Below are 21,444 nucleotides of genomic sequence, written 5' to 3' on the forward strand. Positions count from 1 at the left end.
AGAAGCAAGAAAAGGAAGCAAACCATCAGAGACATTCACGCATCATTCATTCAATAAATATTTATTATATGCCTAGCGCCAGGCACTATGCTAAGCTAAATACAGGTTTCACTGAGTTATTAATATTCCCACCTACATTATCTGTGAAGTCTTCTAAAGAGTAATATCCTATTTTCCATAAATATACAATTTTAACTCCCAAGATGTTTTATCTTCATTTCTGACCTCATACCTTCCCCCATGAAGTGAGTTACACATCCCAGAGAGAACTTCCAGACCCCATGCCTCCAAAAGACTCCTATCATCTGTGAGCAGTTATTGAGCAGAAGAAACTCACAGAAGAAGCACTAGAAATGCACCCAAGGTGTTTAAAGTTCTAGGTGAATGCAAGTGATAAATTATTCATATTATCACACTTGGTTTTTGTTTTTGTTTTAATATGTACATTTGGGCTTTGTTTTAAGTAGAGTACCTTACAATTGTTGAAAAAAGTCCTCAAAAAAATACTAATGTTCTCTCTCTCTCTCTCTCTCTCTCTCTCTCTCTCTCTCTCTCTCCCTCCCTCCCTCCCTCCCTCCCTCCCTCCCAAATGTAGACAAGAATGTATACAACCTAGAAACATAATCTTAGAGTCCTGCCTTATCAGAGAAATTCCCATTGCTTTATTACAAAAGAGGCAAACCCTCTTCCTATCTTCTAAAAACAACTGGCACTCCGCAAAATTCAGAACTCAAGAAAATACCCACTCTGGGAGCTGATCATCAGAAAGGATGATGGGGCTGGAGACATCCCAGGTCCCCCTATGAGTTAGGGGCTCCGATCTAGCCACATCCTCTCTGACACCTCTTTGAGGAGCTGGTATGAACACTCCAAGCATGCACTGGCACACACACACACACACACACACACACACACACACACACACGCACACAGTGCCCTTCTGCGTGTCCCCCTATACCCACATGCCCAACTCCTCCAGAGAGCAAGCTTACCTACATACACAAAACACCCCCAAACTCCCAGAAGAGCTGAGAAGCCTTTCCTTCTGCCTGGCAGTCTCCTGAGGCTGCTGACATCACAAAAGTGTCAACTGGCGACCTCATTGTCATGTGGCTCTCCCCTGGCTCCCCTTCACTTACAAAGGCAGGGGAAGGGTGAGACCTTTCAAAGCCGCCAAGTGGGCAAGCTTCCAACAGCACTCCGGACTGAGCAAGAGGCAGAGCCACCAAGCCAGCATCAGGGCACTGGGCCTCGCGTTTCAACTTCTGTTCAGTTCTCCTGTAATGGAAAATTGCTTTGCACAAAGCTAGAGTGTTACAGTTTTTTCCAGCACCCATCCCCTGCCCTGCCCTGCCCCACCCCTCGGCAGCCTTCAGATCAGAAGGACAGCTTGTGCCCGCCCTCAGGAAGGTAGAAGGAGGAGAACCGTGGCTTCTTACTATGTCCCTTGCTTCAGGCCCTGGCCCCCAGCTGTTACTCTTTTCTCTAGGAATGGGGCTGGTATCAGGGTCCAAGTGCCCAACCAACTGTCTGTGTCAAGACCAAGAAGTATCTTGCACAGATATGCAGCTAATGGAATACCCACTTGACATTCCTCTGACCACCCGGAGGCTACTCCTGAGCAATAACAAAATCACTAGTTTACCAGCCATGCAGCTGGGATTCCTCAGTGACCTTGTTTACCTGGACTGTCAGAACAACCGGATTCGAGAGCTGATGGATTATACCTTTATCGGGGTCTTCAAACTCATCTACCTTGACCTCAGCTCCAACAACCTAACTTCCATCTCCCCATTCAGCTTCTCAGTGCTCAGCAACCTGGTGCGGCTGAACATTTCGAACAACCCTCACCTGTTGTCTCTCGACGAATACACCTTTGCCAACACCAGCTCCCTGCGGTTCCTGGACCTCCGGAACACCGGGTTGCAGACTGTGGAACATAACTCCCTGCACCAGCTGACAATACTCCAGACCCTGTATCTAAGTGGAAACCCCTGGAACTGCACCTGTGATTTCCTGGACTTCGCCATCCACTTACTACTGTCCCACACGGAGCACCCAGGTGAGGGACTGATTGGGAGTGGGGAAGGATGTGATGGGACCGGAGGACTTGGTTTCTGAAAAGGTGAGTCAAAAGATGGTCAGAGTAGGAGGGAAGCTGGGTGAAAATAACCAAAAGCACTGTTACTGCTTTGCCTGGCCCCTCCTTGGCTTGACTGGAGAGGCAACAAGGCTTAATAGGAAAAGTTCTAGAATGAGAATTCAGAGTTCAGACATGTCACCTACTATTTGTCTGTCTTTGGAAAAATCTCATTTCCCTACACCTCAGTTTCCCATCCATAAAACTGGTATATATTACATAATTTGCAGAATTGTAGCCAATAAAATGTGTATGTAAATGGTAAGTATTGTAGTTGTAATGTAACAGGGTAATTCAGAGACACTGGGCTCCGTTGGTAAACTGTGTGAATCTGATGAGTGCAGTGACTGAATTTTTCCAAGGTCTAAAAGAAATTCAGCCATTCAGAGGTGAGAGAGAATCCAACCAGACTGTGAGATGTGGAAGGGAAAGTTCCACAGGGAGAGCGGCATGGGAGCTCCAGGGACAGCAGAAGACAGAGGAGAGGAGGGAAGCCTTTGATTTGTTTCGAAATGCTGACCTCACAAGGAAGGAGAGACTAGCATGAACCAGAGGGCAGATCACAATGCTCAGTGTCAGGCTAGGGGAGTCCAGCGTTGGAGCCTTACCTGGGAGAGTTCCAATAGGTGCTGCCACTCCAGCCACTGACCCAAGCCTCTCTGCCATGGCTCCTTCAGTACCCCAATGCCTCATGTCTTCTTCCCAGGACCTCAGGGAAGTCTGAGCTTCAGAGAAACGAGGCCCCTTACCGACAGCCCTGAGCCACTGGTGGTGTCCACTTGGCGACTCCTGGCCAAGAATGACGCTGCAGAAACGGGTGGAGAGAGTCAGGATGACCACCAGTGAGAGCCTGCCCTCCAGGCCTCCCGGTGGAGCCTCCCACGTCCTGGAAGGCCTTCCAGGCAGGCAGGTCACCCGAGCAAAGCAAACAGGGTTCCCGGCCAGAATGTAAGGAGGCACTGAGAATAAGCACTCAGGGTTGAGTACCTCCTTACCCTTTGTGCCACGGGCATCTAACTCTGCTGCCAAAGATTCCAGCTTGTACTGTTAGGATAAACAAAAAGGAGCTGTGACTTTGTCAGAAATCTCAATGGCACTGAGACTGAAGACGGGAGCGAAGACAGCATCTGTCTAAGCATCTTAGATGATAGCATCTCTTCTAAGAGTCAGAGAACGTTTTGCATCCACTGGTGCTGTGTGCTTTCTACAGAGACCTCTACTAGAGAGTCAACTTCCCTGCATGGAATGGAGTTCCTAAATGGGATTGTGACTGCCAGTTCACACATTATCTGGTGCGAAGACAAGCACCTTTCCTTGCCCATCCCCACATTCATCTAACCAAGGCCAGATAAATCTCTGCAATGGGGACAGTTTTTCCTCACATGTCTCATTTTCTTTGCTTGGATATCACACCAAACCAAATCCCCACATACACATTTTTAGAGCTCAAATGTGTTAATTAGCATTTGTTAATTACATATAATATGTTATAGTCACTCCCCCACTATGTCTCTTACCCCCCTTCCATTCCCACTAACCTTCTTCTTTCCAACTAGTCTCCCTTCTTGTTCATGTTGTGCACGCACACATATGTATATGTGTGGGAGAGAGACTGATGAGTTAGAGTTGTTCACATGAACATAGGCAAGGTGTTATTTATAGGGATACAGGAACATGGGCCATTTACCATTGGCTACATCACTGAAGAAAATGTCTTCCCCTTCCCTGGTAACCACTAACCAGGGAAGCCAAAAGCTCCTCAGGTAGGGGTAAGACTTTATGAGCCCCTCCTCCATCCCACCACAGAACGTTGATGGGCCTAACCTTGTACAAGTCATGTATTTGTGTGATCCAGCTATACATACAAATTTCCCTTGAGTGGTGGCCACCAGGTTACCAGGGCAACCTCCTACCCTAGCTGACTACCCCATGGCAATTTACCTTCTATTCCAGCTCCTAAGCCTACCATGCAATTCACCAAGTTTTCACCCCTCATACAATTTTCCTTAATCAAATTTCTGCTCTTACAGTTGTGACTTCTCGGAATTTTCAGGCTGACTCCTTTGGACTCCTTGACTCATTCAATTCAATCCACAATTGAACAAGATTATAAAACAGGTCTGTTTCGCTGCATGTTTTCAAAGACAGCAGAAGGCATATCGATCTTGCCAAGCTCATAAATCTCTCACGGATAAGAGGCAGACACAGTTTTCCTCTATAGCCAGTGGGACCCACAACTGCTGATCTACTCACCCCCTCCCCCCCCAACTCCCACCCCCACCCCCGCTGCCCAGAGACTCAGAGGAGCCTTCTCGACTACTTCTTGGAGAAATATGACCCCACTGTTCCTGTTCATTGCTGATATCTCAGAAAACATGAATAGGCCAAGGCCAGATAAATCTCTGCAACAGGGACAGTTTTTCCTCACATGTCTCATTTTCTTTGCTTGGATATCACACCAAACTTTAAATAAATTCTGTGCCACTAGCCTGGGGAAGAGACTAGAATTGATATTTTTAATTCTGTCATTGGATGAGGACATAGGCTAGCTTAACCAAAATCACACCACTAATAAATGTTTAAAAAAAAAACATAAAAAAAATTGATTTCAAGTTGAGGTCTGAGCTATGCAGTTTAGGGTCAGTTGGCAAAATACCTGAGAAAATCTACTTACTTGGGCTCAGAGTTTTGAAGGTTCCATGGTCTGCTTTTGAACCTATAGCAAAGCAATGTGTCACAGTGAGCCTGTGGCAGAGGAGGCTGCTGAAGGGACTGGGGTCCCGATATCCCCTGCAAGGGCATGCACACAGCTGCACAAGTTCCTGCAACTAGTCCTCTCCTCTTAAAGGTTCCTCCACCTACTAATAACTACATGGACCAGGGAACCAACCTTTAACACACGGGCCTTCGGGAAACATTTTAGGTGAAAACTATAGCAAGGTCTTTATGAGACCGTATTATCTTTTAAATCTGAAAATCATATCTTATGTCAGGTTAGTTAAATATAACTAAACCAGTTTTACTTCATATCTGCCTACTACTTAGGACTCATAAAAGATCTTTTTTTGTTGTTGTTAACAGGCACTATCAAAAAGTAATTGTAATATTCCTTTACCTGTCCAGATTTCACATAATCTACCCGGACTCTAAAAGGAGAAGTCTACTTTAGCGTTAGCCCTCATTTGGGTCTTATTCAATCTCATATTCATCCTTTCCTTCCTCCTCATCCTCCTCTTCCCCCATCTTCCTCTCACTTACACACATGTGTGTGTACACACACAAACAGGAGCATGAGACGGGAGGTGGTGGCACACACCTTTAATGCTAGCACTCAGGAGGCAGAGGCAGACAGATCTCTGTAAGTTCAAGGCCAGCCTGGTCTAGAAAGTGAGTTTCAGGACAGCTAGAGTTACACAGAGAAACCCTGTCTTGAAAAACAAAAAACAAACAAAACAAAACAAAAAAAATGAACATACATGTATGCAAATACACATAAAAACACATGAACATATACACAAACACAAAGGTAGGTATCACCATATGTGTGTGTGCCTATAAATTACATCTAAATACCATACATACATGCATAAATGCACATGTATCCACTTATGCACACAAACATACACCAAACTGAACACACAGTAAAATTCACTAGATGTTTCTCACCCTCTAGCTAGACTTTAATGCAAAGGAGGCATTATTTCACTGACTCTCCTATAATTATTCTATGGGGTAGAAATACCTTTGCTATAGACAAACATTCTTGGTGAACTCTCATTTGCAAACTCTCCTACTTATATCCTACATTTGCTGTCAAAATGGGGAGCTTGACATGTTCTAGAATGGAACCCACACTTCTCCCCCAGATAGCCACAGTTCAGGACACAGAAAGAATTTCAATGACATAAGCAAAGTAGCCTGGTCGCAAAGGAGACTCCAGTTGTAAATAGGTTCTGTTGACTCGAGGAGACACTATCCTTTAGCATTAGTATGGTCCCTGTAGTGCAGTATTAAGGGCAGTATGGCGTTGCCGTGACAGTCTACCTGTCCCTGATAAAGCAAGAAGTGAGGGGCTGGAAATAGGTCTCAGTAGGTAAGATCACTTGTTCTTGCAGAAGACCTGGGTTCAGTCCCTAGCTCCCCACACTCACAATAAAAGCTAACCACTGTCTGTAACTCCAGTTCTGCGGGATCTGACACACTCTTTTGATCTCTGCAGGCACCTCATGCATGTGGTGCACTTACAATACATGCAGACAAACAACCCACTCATACCCATAAAATAAAAATAAACAAATTTTTTAAAGAGCAGTGAAGTAACAGATTTCTATGCTACTGTTTAGTTCATCTGTTCATCCCTTCAAATGTATTTTGAGTGACTCCCATTACCGAACAATTGCCAATGGGTATAACTAACCCAGGCTCAGAGGGGCTGTATTCAGAGACTCATGTGACTCTAGGAGATCAGCCCCATCGTTATGTGCCCCAAAGTCTGGGTCATAGCAGAGCTAAATAAAACTGGAGCCAGTATATGCCTAGACACACACTTATATCATTCTTGGCTACAAGTGATGGACAGCCACCATGCAGACAACAGAGCCCAGTGCTAAGAGCTCAGGTTCTAAAGAGAAATAGACTTGGGTTATGATCCTAGCATATCGACACTTACTATCGATAAGATATCAGATAAGTCATTTAATCTCTCTGTGGTGATATATCTGACCTTTGTTTTATTTCCTCATCTTTAAGACATGGGCAATAATAGAAGTAACCTACCTAGGGCTGTCATAATGATGAAATAAGAACATTTACAAACAGTGATTAGCATTAAGTTTGACACTTTATAAGCATTTTGTAAACAACTAGCTGGTAGATATGAGATATGCACAATATTGTACAGAAGATGTCAGCCAAGTGGTTCCTTGGACAAGGAGTGGACTTCAAGAAGGCTCAACACACAAAATACTGTCCAGGAAACAGGACTACAGAGATATAGATGGGTTGTGCATAGAACTTGGGAAGGTGATCATTAAATCCCAGAATTGTAATACAGGAGGAAAGGGGCAAGGGGACTCCTGGAAGGAGTTGGATAGTAGATAAATTGTGAACCCAGACTTTCAGACCCTGGAGAGTCAAACTGAAGGTCAAAGTAAAGACTTGGTTACCTATCAGTGAGTTATGAGACTCAGGGTGAACCAGCACCACCAAGGTGCCTGTGCCTACACCACCAAGTCTGGGTCTTTAAGCTCAACCTAAAGAAAATCCCACTTCCAGAGGCAGGTATGGTGGCATAGCCTTGTGATGTGCAAGTGCTGAGCAAAGCTTTACTCCAATACCTCCCCAACTGCTGCCTACTACCGAGCTGAAATTAGACATAGGATATTCACGCCCCCAATGCCATAACCTTGAAAAGGTCCCTGCAAGAATACTAACTTCCTGAGGAGAATAATACAAGTATCCCTGCACTGTTACCAGCTCTCCTAGAAAAGAAAGGGGTAAACTACTGGGATCTCTAATTAGCTAATATGAATTCTGCAACTGTGGGAAACCTTGAAGGGAGCAGAGGTCCTGAAAGGAGAAGGGGACTCAAGAAAAGGAATGAGGATGTGCCCATCTATATGTCACATCCTGGGCTCGGGACCCCTTGAAAGGGAGGCTGTACAGGAAACTGAAATGTTTTGCTCACCTCAATTCCTCATAATGCTGCACAAAACAGGAATATTGTAACTTTCCCAAATGAGCAAGACTATTATTATACAAGTATTACTCAAACAAAATCCTACAATGACACTGTAACCAGATACATGAAAGTATTCCATCTTACACAGTTCACTTTCCAAATGCAGAAGATAGCAGAAATGGAAGTATGTTATGATATACCTGATGTCAGGTTCCCTGCTGAGCCTTGATGAGTACAGGGTTAAAAACAGATGCATGCATTCCACTTCCTTTTCAGCCCAGGTCAGCAAATAGGTGAACTAATTCCTGGCTGAAGCTGTAATTTTCCAGTCATTAATGCTATCTGAAGGTGAGAGTGGCAGTTGAATTCTTCCCAGGATATTTGTTTTCCCTAGTGGGACAGGGTTAAATATTCCCAGGATGTTCTCCAAAACTTACTCAGCTCTGAGCTCCTGGTCTCTATGTCTGCTTCCCCCTTACTCCCCAAGTCGGCCCCAGGGCAGCCCAACAGATGTTTCTGCAGCACTGGGAACACTTTATATGTGATATCCAATACAGCGCCATTAGCTGTATGTGGCTATCGAGCTCTTGAAATGTGAAGTACCACTGACCTGCATTTCTAGTTGTTATTTAATGTCTGTCCATTTAAGTAGCCACCCAGGATAGTGGCTTTCACAGTGCTGGGGAAGCCGTTTAACAAAGGAGCCTTAAGCAGAGGCTTTAGAATCCGGGAGTGTTTCAGTTTGTGTTGGACGGAGCTGATGTTTGTTTGGTGTTTGTTTTTTGCTGTGGTAAGATGCCTGAGAAGACAACCTAAAGGAGATAAAGGTTGTTGGGGTTTATGTTTCAAAGACTTAAGTCCACAGTTGGCTGGCTCCACAGTTTCTAGGCTTTATGGCGAAGAGATACGGGAGGAAGGACTCACTACAAAGTGAGCTACTTCTTCCTATAATGAGACCCCACTTTTCAGTTTCTACCACTTACCGTAATGGCCTCAAATTACAAATTCATCAATGGGTTAACCCACTGATTAGGTCAGAGAACCTATGAATCAGTTAGTTCCCAAAGACCCCACATCTGAATATTACATTGGTGATCAAGCTGTCAACATGAGTTTTGAGGAAACATTTCACATCCAGACTATAGCAAGTATCTTCACAGGTAAGTGACTGCTGGGTCTGGTTTGGCCCAGCATGGACATATCCTGACATCCAAGTTCCAGGTTATTCTCCATTTTTATACAAAAACAGTGTATGTTATTTGGCACATCAGCCTATTTGACTCTAGAACATTTATTATATTCTTATGCATACAAAATATATGAAGATTGTTGTGTCACAGACAAAGAAGTCCTAATTCCTGCCTAATCAGAACATGTAGGGATAGAACAGATGTAAAACAGAGTGGAAAGCCAGAAAGCCCTGCCCTGGTGGCAGCACCCTGCTGTGTGGCCTTAGGAGAGCTGCTCCCTCACTCTGAGTCTCACTTTTCTTGTCTTTAAAGTTGGGGAATAGAACTTGAAATTCTCCAAGATCTCTTGTATCTGCAGGCTTCATATATAAATAGGAAAACAAGACATCCATGATAGAAGAAGAGAGCAATGCTCAATAGACAGGATCTCAGGTAAACAAGTGCATGATGGGTAAAAGTGGAGAAGGAGGTATTCCTAGTAGAGATGGCTACAACCACAGTTAGGAAGGGAAATTAAGAAGCAGGAAGCCTGTAACTCGGGCATTTTTCTACTGCCTGTATTAAGCTTCATCAACTTGTCCTCCACCACTAGGGAGTCAGTGTCCCAGTCTTTCTTCCCAGGCCTGACACATCCAAACAGAGATCCTTAAACTCTAATGAGCTCAAAAATCTCACATGCTGTGATTCTGAGTCATTGAACTGCCAATACAAGTGTCCTTCGGCCACTTCTCAGAGAGCCTATGGCAATATCCTGTGTTCTAAAGCTTCTGGGGCTGTTCCAAGTAGAGAACAAATTAATTTGCACTGAGATGCTAATGGGTAATAATGTTTTGAAATGTTTCCCTCATGGGATATTTGAGTTTGACAGGAAACAATCAGAAATTAAGAATTCAGAGATAGGAATGGAGCAGTTTTAGGACAGAGGGTCCCCTTGTGTCACCTCTTAAATTGTAGTCCATGGGTAGTTCTAATTGAGCCCCAGTGGTGGGGCCCAAAAGTCAAGGAGGAATCTAGGCAAAGGTGCCACAGAGGTGAGTACACAAAGCAACTGAGAGACATCTGCAGGGAGCAGATGGGTTGGGTCATGTGCTGCTTCAGGTCCAAGTCATTTTCAGAGCATTTGAGCAGAGAACATCTTAGTTCCATTCTGAGGCTATTTTATCCTGTATCCAGGCAGCTGTAATAGGATAATGGGCCCCATTTCAACACACCAAGTACAAAGTCACCCTCAGCTGTGCCAAAACTTAGATTTCCAGAATGAATTCAGGTCTTTGACCATTTCACTATAAATGTTAACTCAGCTCCAAGTTCCTTCACCAGAGAAATTGAAATAAAGACTACAGGCAGGTGGGGAGAAGAGTTGAGAGAAAAGGTGAATTAATTTCTATGCAGTAGGTGGTTCAAACATTGTCAACTGCTCTGCCAGCCTGGCTGTCATATCTTATAAAATACTCCCTGGCCTTGATGCTAGATGATCATCTTTCTGAGGACAGCGAAGGGGCAGAAATGGAAGTGACTAAACCATCCCCAAAAGAGTGGTTAACTAGTGATTCTGACAGGCTCCCTTACTCAACCCAAAGGGCATTCCTGAGAGTAAGTTGTCTAAAGGTCTTTCAATCGGTGAAGCACCAGAGTTCTCCATGTGGCTTCCCAAACCACCCAGCAAACTCAGGCTTCTAGAAAGCATCAGTATAAGGCCTGAGACAGTGGTTCTTTAGTTCACTGTCTCATCTATACAGATAAAGAGCACCTTATCCTTGAGGAATGCAACATGATTGATGCAACTAGAAAGTGAGACAAGGGTCTATCCTAAATGACCCTGAAAAATTGTCTGAGGGTCATCCTATGTATCACGTGAAGCCCTGAAAGGCAGGCAAGTCTGGAGAGAGAGAGAGAGTTAGGAATTAAGCTCCTGTAGACCAACAGGAGGTCGAGAATAGTGGCCTACAGCAGCAGTAGGAATGGAAGTGTAGAGAAGTAGGACAGAAGAATTTGGAAGGTAGAAACAAAAGGACTTAGGATTGAACTGGCCTTCTCGTGGTTCCTTAGATTTCCTCTCTGGCAAAACTGTAGGTAATAAATTTGTATTAATTTAACCTCTTTCTTAATATACTGGGAGAACTATGACAGTATGCCTGCACCTTTAGAAAATGGCACTAAGTCTGTCAAAGAGAAAATGCCCAATAAATATTGCATCAAATGAATGAATGAAATTGGGAAAATAAAAGGAAAAGTGAAGGGTAACTCCTAAGGTTTAGCTTAGACAATTGTGGGAAATACATTGAGCTACACACTTGCCCAGTCATCTTCCCATCACCATAATAAAATACCTGACATTTCTGACTTACCATGAAAACGTGACTGTTGGCTCAGAGTTTGGGAGGATTGAGTGCAGAATCAATTGGCCCCATTGTTTTACACCTGTGATCAGGCAACACATCATGGTAGTAATGAAGTTCTTTCCAGAGCAATGGGGATCTGGGATTCAGATAGGTGTGACCCAGGAATTGAAGGTGCCAGACACTCAATGGTCACTAGAAGTCAACCTGGGACAGTGGCTAGTGCTCACGGTGGTTAAATATGTGAGCTCATGGGAGGATAAAGCAAAAGCAAACTGTATTAAGGAGAAATGAGAAATTAAAGAACTCCAAGGGAACTTCCAACACCAAAGATTTATTGCAGGAAGAAAGTAGTCAGGGCAGCTTCCAGAGACAGTGGGGGACCTGCATGGGCAGCCACTAAGCTGCTTGGGGGGGACAGGGGTTAAACAATGACAGAGACTGGACAAAGGCGGGCTGATTTCTGTTGAGACTGGTTAATTCTCTGAGCATATGGGAGGCCAAGTCAATCAGGGGTGACACCCTGCATGTTCTTATGGCCCAACCAGGGAGATGATCACACACTGCCCACCCAGTAAGAGGTGGCTGAAGCCTCCCTCTGTACATCTCTGACTTCATCTTTTTTAGCTACTAATCTGGACTATGTGTGAGATTTAGTGCCTGTTGGAGTTGTTACTTTGACCTTGTAGATGTTGCTAGTCTTAGACTCTGGATGGAGTCTAGTAGCTGTTAATTAGACTATGTTCTGAAGTTTGTTTATATGATTAGCCAGTAGTTTTACCATGATAGCCTGGGTTGAAAGAGATTCTTTTTTCTCAGCCCAGTCAAATAGTTTTTAAATGAAAGATGCAACATTTCAAAACCAGGCAGTTCTGTCCATGCACTCAGGAGACAGGCAGGGGCAAAAGTTTCTCTGTGAGTTTGAGGCTAGTCTGGTCTACATCAAGGTCCAGGTCAATCAGAGCTACACAGTGAGACCCTGTCTCAAGAACAAAACAGCAAGTGTTTCATGGTTCAGTCTATTACTTGGTAGTAGGATATTTGCCGAGTAGATATGAGACCCTGAGTTTGATCCCCAATACCATATAACAACATATAACATATAGCAGCAGCAGCAGCAGCTGAAGTCTACCAAGAGTGGAACTGAAGTCATATTCGAGGCAAACCAATTATTATTTATTTTCTTGTAAGAAGCGCAGCTTGGAGCCTGAACGCCTGCCCAGTGCTAGGGTCTGGGCCAGGCACTGGGCAGACCACCGTGGAAGAGACATACTGTGTGGAGTTGACATTCTCAGGTGAGAGGAAGGCTGTAAGCAAACATACGTCATGTCACCGGCAACAACTGCTCTCGGGGGAGGAGTGTGCCTGGCCCTTACGTCATCATGGCCGGGTAGATGCTTCTGATCAGGAGGTCTCCAGCTAGTGGCTTCTGAGCAGAGAACTGGATGAAGTGAGGAGCAAGGCATGGAAATGTGAAGTGAGGGAAAGGAGGGCCTTTCCAGACAAGGGGATGAGCAGAGCGTTTGACATACCCGAAAGTGAGACTAGTTGGGGAAGGGTAAAGCAAGGGAAAGGAGAGAGACGAAAGAAACCAGACAGAAGCCAGACCACAGAGCAAATAAGCACGGAAGTGTTGGGTTTTGTTCTAATGTGACAAGGAGGCCTGGAAGGGGTTTTGGCAGAGTAGTAACATGCTTTGTGATTGACAGTTGGCTCCCACTGCTGTATGGAGGAAAGACTGTCAGGAAAGTGGGGTGAGTGGGGGAGGATGGTGAGTCAGACCAGGGTAACACTGCACATGGTAAGAACACTAAGAATCAAGGCACATAATAGCGAAGGTGGGACCCACAGTGTTTGCTTATACCCTGTGAGCAAGGAGAGTCCCTGTTTCTTCCTGGTCCACTGGTGAGCAGTAGTGCCCTTCACTCCCGAAATTTTATAAATTGATTATTATTCATGAGGATATACCACAGGTTTCCCTGCAGGCCAATCTGATGAGATCATTTTCTCAACCAAGGTTCCCTTTTCCAAAATGACACTAGCTTGTGTCACGTTGACATAAAACTATCCAGCACAGAGTGATTTTATGCCCCCCCCCCAAAAAATTATAAAAACAAGCAGGTTGTAGTTTGGTGAACCCTGACTTAGGACATCACAGGAAGACAGCTGGGTGAAAAAGAAATGTAGCTCCTGGTAGGCAAAAGTAGAGCCCGAGTCAAAAGTAAAAAATGAAACCATGGTGAAGGCCTTGCCCGCCAATCGGCTTTGGTGTTGGCCTGCTAAGCTCCTCAGATAGATTCCTGTCTAGGGAACCATCTCCTCAGGAAATTCATCCATTGCACAGAAGGATGGCATAGTGTTTTCTCCATGTTTCACCGAGGGAACCTGTTCCAAACAATAGGCCAAGGACGTGGAGACTAAGAGGGCCAAGATGTTCTTAGCAAAACATGTAAGCCAACAAAAATTGGAGTTTGAGCCCGACCTGGTGGGGCTCATCTATAATTCCAGTTCCTTGGAAGGCTGCGGTGGGAGGATCCCAAGTTCAAAACCTGCCTGGACTACAGACAGAATGAGTTCACAGCCTGGGAAAGCTACTGAGCCTCTATTTCAAACCATTTTAAAGGCTAGGAATCTCGATCAGTGATAAATGTAACCTACTAGGCACTAGTCCCTACATTGAATCCTAACTACTGCAGAGAGGAAAGGAAAAAGACTGGAAGGGAGGAAAGGAAAGGGGGAAAAAAAAGAAAGAAAAATTGATGTTTGGAGAGGTCACTGAAGGGGTATCCTCAAATTCCATCCTCTCCAAATACCCTGCCACCTCTTTGAGGCTCACCCTCCACCAAATCCCAGAGAGTTCACTGAACACACAGTAGGACATAGCCTGTATGGGGCGGCGGCGGCGGGGGCGGGGAGGGGGCTGCTTCCTTCTGTACCAAATGCCTGGACATCTGGAGTATGGCCCCTGGCCAGAACTATGAGCTTTTCTGCAGGAAAGGGTCCTCTTAGAAGGAACCCTGAGTTCAAAGGGAAGCCTCATAGCCTTTTACAACTAATGTATGGTTCTAAGCACAGACTCCCTGGTTTCTGCATACACCTGGTTCTGGAAGACATGTTTACTGCCTGTGATTAAGATGCTGTGTGTAGAAATAAACAAGGTGATAGTTTATGTTGCCTTAGGAACCATTTGCAAGTAGTTAAACATTAATAGCATCTGTAATTGTGCCTGGGAGTTTTAACTGGGACAGATGCTCTGGGCTCACTGGAGCAGTACTGAAAGAAGGGATATCAGGGCCTAGGTACACATCTATAATGTGAATGGAGCCCCTGGAGTTGGTCAGAGCATAGCATGTGGTAGCCTAGTAAGAGGAAGAATAGATATACAGTTTATTCATTCCCTAGTCTTGCAGTATTTAAAACTGCCCTCCAAACTGGTTCAGAGTAGGTTTTACAGCTAAATTCTATAAATACTTCATGTGATATCTGGCACACATCAAATACCCCACTATTAGTACACAGGTATGTAATCTCTGAATCACCAAATTGGACTAGAAAAATAATATATTACTAACAAGCTAAGAAAATGGATTCAAATAATAAACAAGAAGGCAAAAAAGTGAAGAAATAGGACGTAAAATAAATGAAATAATGGGAAACAAGTAAGTTACTAGATACAAAATGTCAACGGACTGACAAAGTTTTACTAGCTTGGGTGGGGAAAAAAAATCCCAGCTATAGGTTGCACACAAAAATATCCCTTGAACATGGGAAAACTGAAACACTAAAAGAATGGGAAAGATAAGCAATGCAAACACTAGCTAAAAGGAATTCAGTCCAGCCACACTAAGGCGAAGGTGCTCTTTACGGCAAGGAGCTTTACGACAGAAAGAGCTGTTGGTCACCAACTGCAAGGCAACAGTTAGAGCTTTCTCTGCATCTTTTTAACAACATAGGTTAAAGCATGACAGATCTCAATGGAATGCTGACTTTCATATGAGGGTTTTGAGTTAAGAATGTATCTATAAAAGGTAAAATTCCTTCCCACAGGAACAAATAGACAACCAATAGACTAACAAGAACTCAGGGGCAATCTATATTTATAGATTAAGAAGTAAATTGCCGGGCGGTGGTGGCGCACACCTTTAATCCCAGCACTGGGGAGGCAGAGGCCGGCAGGATCTCTGAGTTTGGAGCCAGCCTGGGCTACAGAGGGAGTTCCAGGATAGGCTCCAAAGCTACACAGAGAAACACTGTCTCGAAAAAACCAAAACCAAACAAAACAAGAAATAAGCAAAAGAGACTGGGGAGATGACTTGGAGGATAAAGGGCTTACTATTCAGGGATGAGGACCTGAGATTGGATCCCCAGCAGCCATGTTAAAAGCCAGACATGGCCATCCATTTCTATAACCCAGTACTGGAGGGGTGGAGACAAGTGAATTCCTGAGGCTTGTTGGCAGACCATCCCAGATGAAACAGTGAGCTCCAGGTTCAGTGAGAGACTATCTCAAAATATATAAGGGGGAGACTAAGACCTCTACCTTCACACACACACACACACACACACACACACACACACACACACACACGCAAGCAAAGATAAAATTTAAATTAAATTTAAAAGTCAGCAAGGTAAGCAGGGCAGTGGTGGAGCATGCCTTTGGTCCCAGCACTCGGAAGGCAGAGGCAGGTGGATCTCTGTGAGTTCGAGGCCAACCTGGTCTACAGGGTGAGTTCCAGGACAGGCGCAAAGCTACACAGAGAAACCCTGTCTCGAAAAACCAAAAAAAAAAAAGAAAAGAAAAGAAAAGAAAAAGTCAGCAAGGTGTAGATCTCTATAATACCACAATCTAAGTAAAATATGTACTTTTCAGAACAAAGAAAATTTACTAAAATTGGCCTGATGCTAGGCCATAATGGAAATTTCTAAGGATTTTCAAAATGACAGAACATGTTTCTAACCACAGTAGAATTAAACTAGAATCCAATTGTCTTTAACAATTTAACTAGAATCCAATTGTCTTTAAAACTTACTAAAAAATCTCCAAATACTTACAAATAGCAGTGACTAATAGTTCTTATTAATAAAATCATGATCAGATATACTTTACACCTTCAAGAGCTAAAACTCCCTCTGGTAGAATAGAAAAGGCAGTCATGGAAACAAGCATCACATACAGGTAGACTGTGGCATGTGCACTATAATGATACCGGGCAAGGCTGTGGATGAGATCAGGAGGGAACATCAGCATGTCCTATGACCTGTGAGGACCGATGGCCAGGGGAGGTCTCATAGGAGCAGAGACACTTTAAGGTTAGTTCTTATGGAATGGGAAGAGCTTGATCAGGCAAAGACTGAAGAAAGAGGCTGTGGATGCAATGAGTTGTGTGACACAGCTTGCTACAGATGAGAGCCAGGGCAAGATGTGATCAAACTTAAGACATTCAGACTGCAGAATAAGGGAGCCACCAGGAGTGCAGCCAGGAAGAAAGAATGAAGGGGGCAGGTGCTGAGAGGAGCCAGGACAGGCGCTGGGGGTTTTATACTGAGGCCCACAATGGGGATCACAGGAACATTTTAAATCATGTGAGTCTAGAAAAAGCTAAACCTGGGGGAAGCAGTCTGGCGTTTGCGTGTGACCTGGACCGTAGCTGGTGAACTTGAAAGCACAGAGCAGGGAGTGAGAGAGAAGTTCAGCCTTGACAGTGATGTGATGGGGGAAGGGAGATAAGGGGCTGTGGAAAAGCCCAGCCTCCCTCCTCACAGAACCACCCACATCCCTCACTCGCACAGCAGCCTAACAATGCATTAAAATCACTGCCTAATTGCTCCTTTCAAAGTTAATGCTCTGAAATGGGGAAGTGTGTGTTTAATGTTTAGTCTCATCTCTGCCGCCCAAGCCCCAATTTGAAAGCCAAATCTTTTTAAAAATAGAATGAGATAAACCCCTAGACACAGCTCCGACCCTCAGAATCCCACGTTTTCCTTTTTCAAACCTGTCTCTTTCTGGCAGTTTGAGCAGGTGACCTGGGAATCCTGTCTGGATGGAATCCTGGAAGTTTCAGCAGCTTCCTCCTAGCTCCACTCTTGAACTCTCACGCAGAGCCCAGGAAGCCTTCAGTTAGGCCAAGACACGACTGTCTTTCAGCCCCTCCATGGCCACAGCCCCTTTCCCTCTACATGAACAACATCAATTGGAGCAGGGTGGCCCCCAGGGATACCTGGCCACGCTCTCTCCTGTCCTCAGTGATCACTGCAAGCAATGAACATGGTACAGTCTTTGTTCTCCTGGGTTTATAACCTCCTCCAACAGCTCATCTGTAGCACCATGACCCGCTGACACCCCAGTTGTAACTTTCCTACCCTTCAACTCTTCTTTCCAGGCCCCCAGAGCCACCTGGCATCCTTCCAGCCAACTCCTCGAGAACTCTCCTGCCTCCAGCTTCTGTTAGGATCTCCTAGCCAGCTTGTTAGGATCTCCTGGCCAACCCTACTTCCCTAACTTCCTTGTCACCAAGGACATGGATGCTACCACAGAGTTGCACAGCTCCTACTCTATAGTTAGAAGAATCTTCTCTGTTAAGTCTTCTGGTTATAGTTCCCATGTCTCTACACTGCCTGGAACAGCTCAGTCCTGGTTTTCTGTCTATAGTCTCCTGGCTAGATCCTTTGAGTTATCTAGAACCTCCAAATCATGAAACTTCCTAAGTCTCCATTTCCTTGTTTATAAACTAAAGATAAAAAAAAAATATTATAAGCATCAAGATGGTTGCAAGCATTACACGAGATAAAATGTATAGGTCAGCCTATACTAAAAGCTTAGAAAATAGTAGTTGCAATTATGATTAACTGTGTCATTGCAAACCCTGGTCTTGACTCTGAGCTGGAGCTTATTTATTCATCATAAATATGCTGGGTACGTTTACTTGGGTGCCTCAGCATACACCTCGGCATCAGCACGGTAGAGTACATAGAGCTAGAAAGACAGAGCTGAGGCTAGAGTTCCAAGTATTGTACATACCTGGCTCAGTGGCCTGTCTTCTCATCCATGCCTGCCAATCCTGGTAACTACCCTGAGAACAGACATCATGGTCTGGGCCTGTGAGATGGGGAATGAGGTGTCCTGCAAAGTCTGCATGACTAGCAGGTGATGATTTGGATGGGATCCCTGTTCTGTATAGCTTGAGCCCTCTTTTCCTTCTGCTATATACTGAAGTACATGGTACTAGATATGGGGAGGCATGCAGAGAAGCATCCAGGGAGCTGCATCAGCTGCTAAAAGGGACTGAATATTCAAGTCATTCATGCAACCAACTGGTGAGTGCCAATACCATTGCTAAGAAGTAGAACTGCTTCACCTACTGGCAAAGTCCTTACACTGAGTTTCCCAGACTTCCATACAAAGAACATACCAGAGACCTTCCCAGGGATCTTGACCCTCCCTAAAGTTGAAGTAAATGGTTTCTGATTCTCTTGGGCAATATTAATGGTCTCTGTTAATTGGCTTTTCATCAATGTGGCCAAATCCCTGAGAGAAACAGTTGTAAAGGTATGGAGATTGACTCTGACTCATTATTTCAGAGCTTTTAGCCTACAGTGGCTTGATCCCATTGCTGTGAGCTTGTATTCAAACAGAATATCAAGGCAGAGATCACAGAGTGGAACAAAGGTGTTCACCCACAGTAGCCAGGGAGCAGACAGTGAGCAAGGGTCCAGGGGAAAGACACAACCTTCAAAGTCACACCTCAATGACCTACCTCCTCCAACTAAGCCCCACCTACTAACAGCCCTCTGCTGTGAAGTCATTGATGATTAATGAGTCCTCTCACAAGGTTAACCCCTCATGATCCAGTCACTCAACAGCACAGCAGCTGGGAACCAAGGTTTCAAAATATGTGTCTTTTAGGCAGACAATTAACATTCAAACCATAAAGTAGTGCCTGAGCGGGCTCAGGAACTAGTCCAGAGAAGGGGACCAAGAGATGGAGAAAGGTAGACTGAAGAAGAGAGAGAAAGGGGGAAGCTGGTAAACCTTAGTGCAAAAGTTCCAACATTCCATGCTTAAGTTTCCAACCTTCTGTTGGAGTCTCTCCTTCCCTTAAAGAGGGTCTTAAGCAAAGGCCATTGTCATGGTCCGAATGCGGCTAACCCTGGGAATAAGACACAGCCCCGGGCACAGCACTTTTCAGATTTTAGTATACCACCACACACCATGGGGCTCCTGTTGAGGAGCAGATAACTCAGACAGGCTGGTGTGGGCCTGAGACTCTGCATTTCTAACAAAGTCTAGACGACACCCGAGCCGTTGGCCTGTAGGCCACACTTTGGGCCGTGAGCTCCAGACACCTTTCCCTTTGGCTGAGGACCCCGGGGAGCCTGCCACTTCAGCACACCGCCTGCTGCATTTCTCTTCACAGACGGTCAGAGTGCCACGTGCACGGAGCCCGCTGAGCTGAAAGGGTGGCCCATCGCAAAGGTGGGGAACCCACTCCAGTACAAGTGCATCACACACCTGGACCAGCAGGACTACATCTTCCTCCTGCTCATCGGCTTCTGCATCTTCGCTGCCGGCACTGTGGCCGCCTGGCTCACAGGTGTGTGTGCTGTGCTGTACCAGAACGCTCACCGGAAGTCGGCCGGGGATGATACCGAAGACGAGTCCGGGAGTAGGGTCGCCGGCCAGATTTTTCGAGGCAACACTTACTTCAGCCAGAATCGATTCCCTCAGCTGATCTAGCTGCCAGAGAGCACTACCAATTGTGCCTTCCCTGCTCTGGCTCCCTGCTTTCTCACACACCCTCCCATCTCACCACCACTGTCTTGGAGATTGAAGCCTCCCAGTAAAATAAATAAAATATTTGGTGGTCATTTCTGAGGCTGGTCCCTTCCTGCTCCACCAGTCCACACACACTTCCTTAAGCTCAGCAGGATGGAGTAAAACGAAGTCCAGAAAAATTGTTGGATTCCTCTAAATGCCAAGGAAGCCCACCCTAAAAGCAAGTGGACTTGTATTTACTTACAGTGTCTCAAAAGTAAACGCTGGAGAGAGATGAAAAACCCACGAAGTTAAAAATCTTTCTTAAAGAGCAAACAGTCTGCAGAGAAGTCAAAAGTACTGTGTGGTCATGAGTTTTCTTCACATGCCATCTCATAATTATCTCAATGATCAGATGATATTAGTGTAGTCTACCGGTGAGAACCTGAGGACTGGGCACATTCAACCACTGTTGGCAAACACTTAGCAACATAATTAAAGGTTTATCATCTAATATAGTTAGATATAATTACTATGTTACAATGCCTTGGCCAAACAGAAGTATGAGGTACACAGAGGTATCACTAGTAACAGAATACTTATCAAATGTCTAGCATTGTAACCAGCTCTGTACACATTCACTACTAGGTTGATTCGATCCTGGGGTCAAGTGGTCAATGTGACCCTCGTATTTCTGAGGTACTCAGCCACACAGTAGCAAACTCCAGTTTGCGGAAGTGTGCTAAGAAGTGGAGCAATTGTTGAGCTGTTGGCTGCCTGACACCAACACCGATGCCCTGTGCCCCTGTGCTCTGTGAACTGCTGCCCTGCCTGAAGTGCTCAGCAGGGCAGCAGAGGGTACCCAGGTGTGGCCCCGCTGGCAGTGGTGCACACATAAAGGGAAGGGGAGTAGAAGAGCAGGGCAGCTCAAGGCAGGCCCAAAGACACATTCTAGGTTTCTCTTGGCTCGCTACCAAGATCACATCAAACTGCTGGCGAAGGTTCAGATGATAGTCCCCACCCATGAAGGTGGCCGTCCCTAAAGCCCAACTAGACCTACGCTTACCTCTAAATCTCTAATCACCACCTTCCTTCGGTTTCTTTAGTGCAAGGATTTAGAGCATAGGCCTTGAATGGAAGCTGAGATCCTATGCCCAGTTTTGTATTTAATTACTATGTAAATCCAGGCTTCCTACTCATGCTAATGATCTGAAGTTCAGAGACCATCTTCTTTCACTATCCTCTGTTCTCTACTGACACAGTACACACAATGGTGCCTCACACAAAGCAGAGGTTCAATGTTAGTCACTGCATTCCACTCAAAGCCCAGCCTAGCAATC

General features: G+C 45.1%; 1 protein-coding gene and 1 long non-coding RNA gene across 3 annotated transcripts in view; one reads left to right on the forward strand and one right to left on the reverse strand.

Annotated features, from left to right (window-relative positions):
• LOC131925749 (uncharacterized) overlaps nt 1-1,305 on the reverse strand; it is a 20,792-nt gene extending 19,487 nt beyond the window's left edge. The window contains exon 1 of one of the 2 annotated variants that reach the window (XR_009383324.1): nt 993-1,302. This is a non-coding gene — a long non-coding RNA (uncharacterized LOC131925749). Of the gene's footprint in view, nt 1-992 lie in introns of both variants that reach the window. The other variant, XR_009383325.1, reaches the window with a different exon arrangement.
• Nucleotides 1,120-20,217, forward strand: Lrrc52 (leucine rich repeat containing 52). The gene is made up of 2 exons (XM_059281101.1): nt 1,120-2,062; nt 19,767-20,217. Exons 1-2 carry the CDS (start codon nt 1,441-1,443, stop codon nt 20,084-20,086), a joined length of 942 nt encoding a protein of 313 aa, XP_059137084.1. The 5' UTR covers nt 1,120-1,440; the 3' UTR covers nt 20,087-20,217.
• The last annotated feature ends 1,227 nt before the right edge of the window (nt 20,218-21,444 follow it).

This window comes from Peromyscus eremicus, chromosome 15 (genome assembly GCF_949786415.1).
Source record: "Peromyscus eremicus chromosome 15, PerEre_H2_v1, whole genome shotgun sequence".
Classification (NCBI taxonomy): Eukaryota; Metazoa; Chordata; class Mammalia; order Rodentia; family Cricetidae; genus Peromyscus; species Peromyscus eremicus.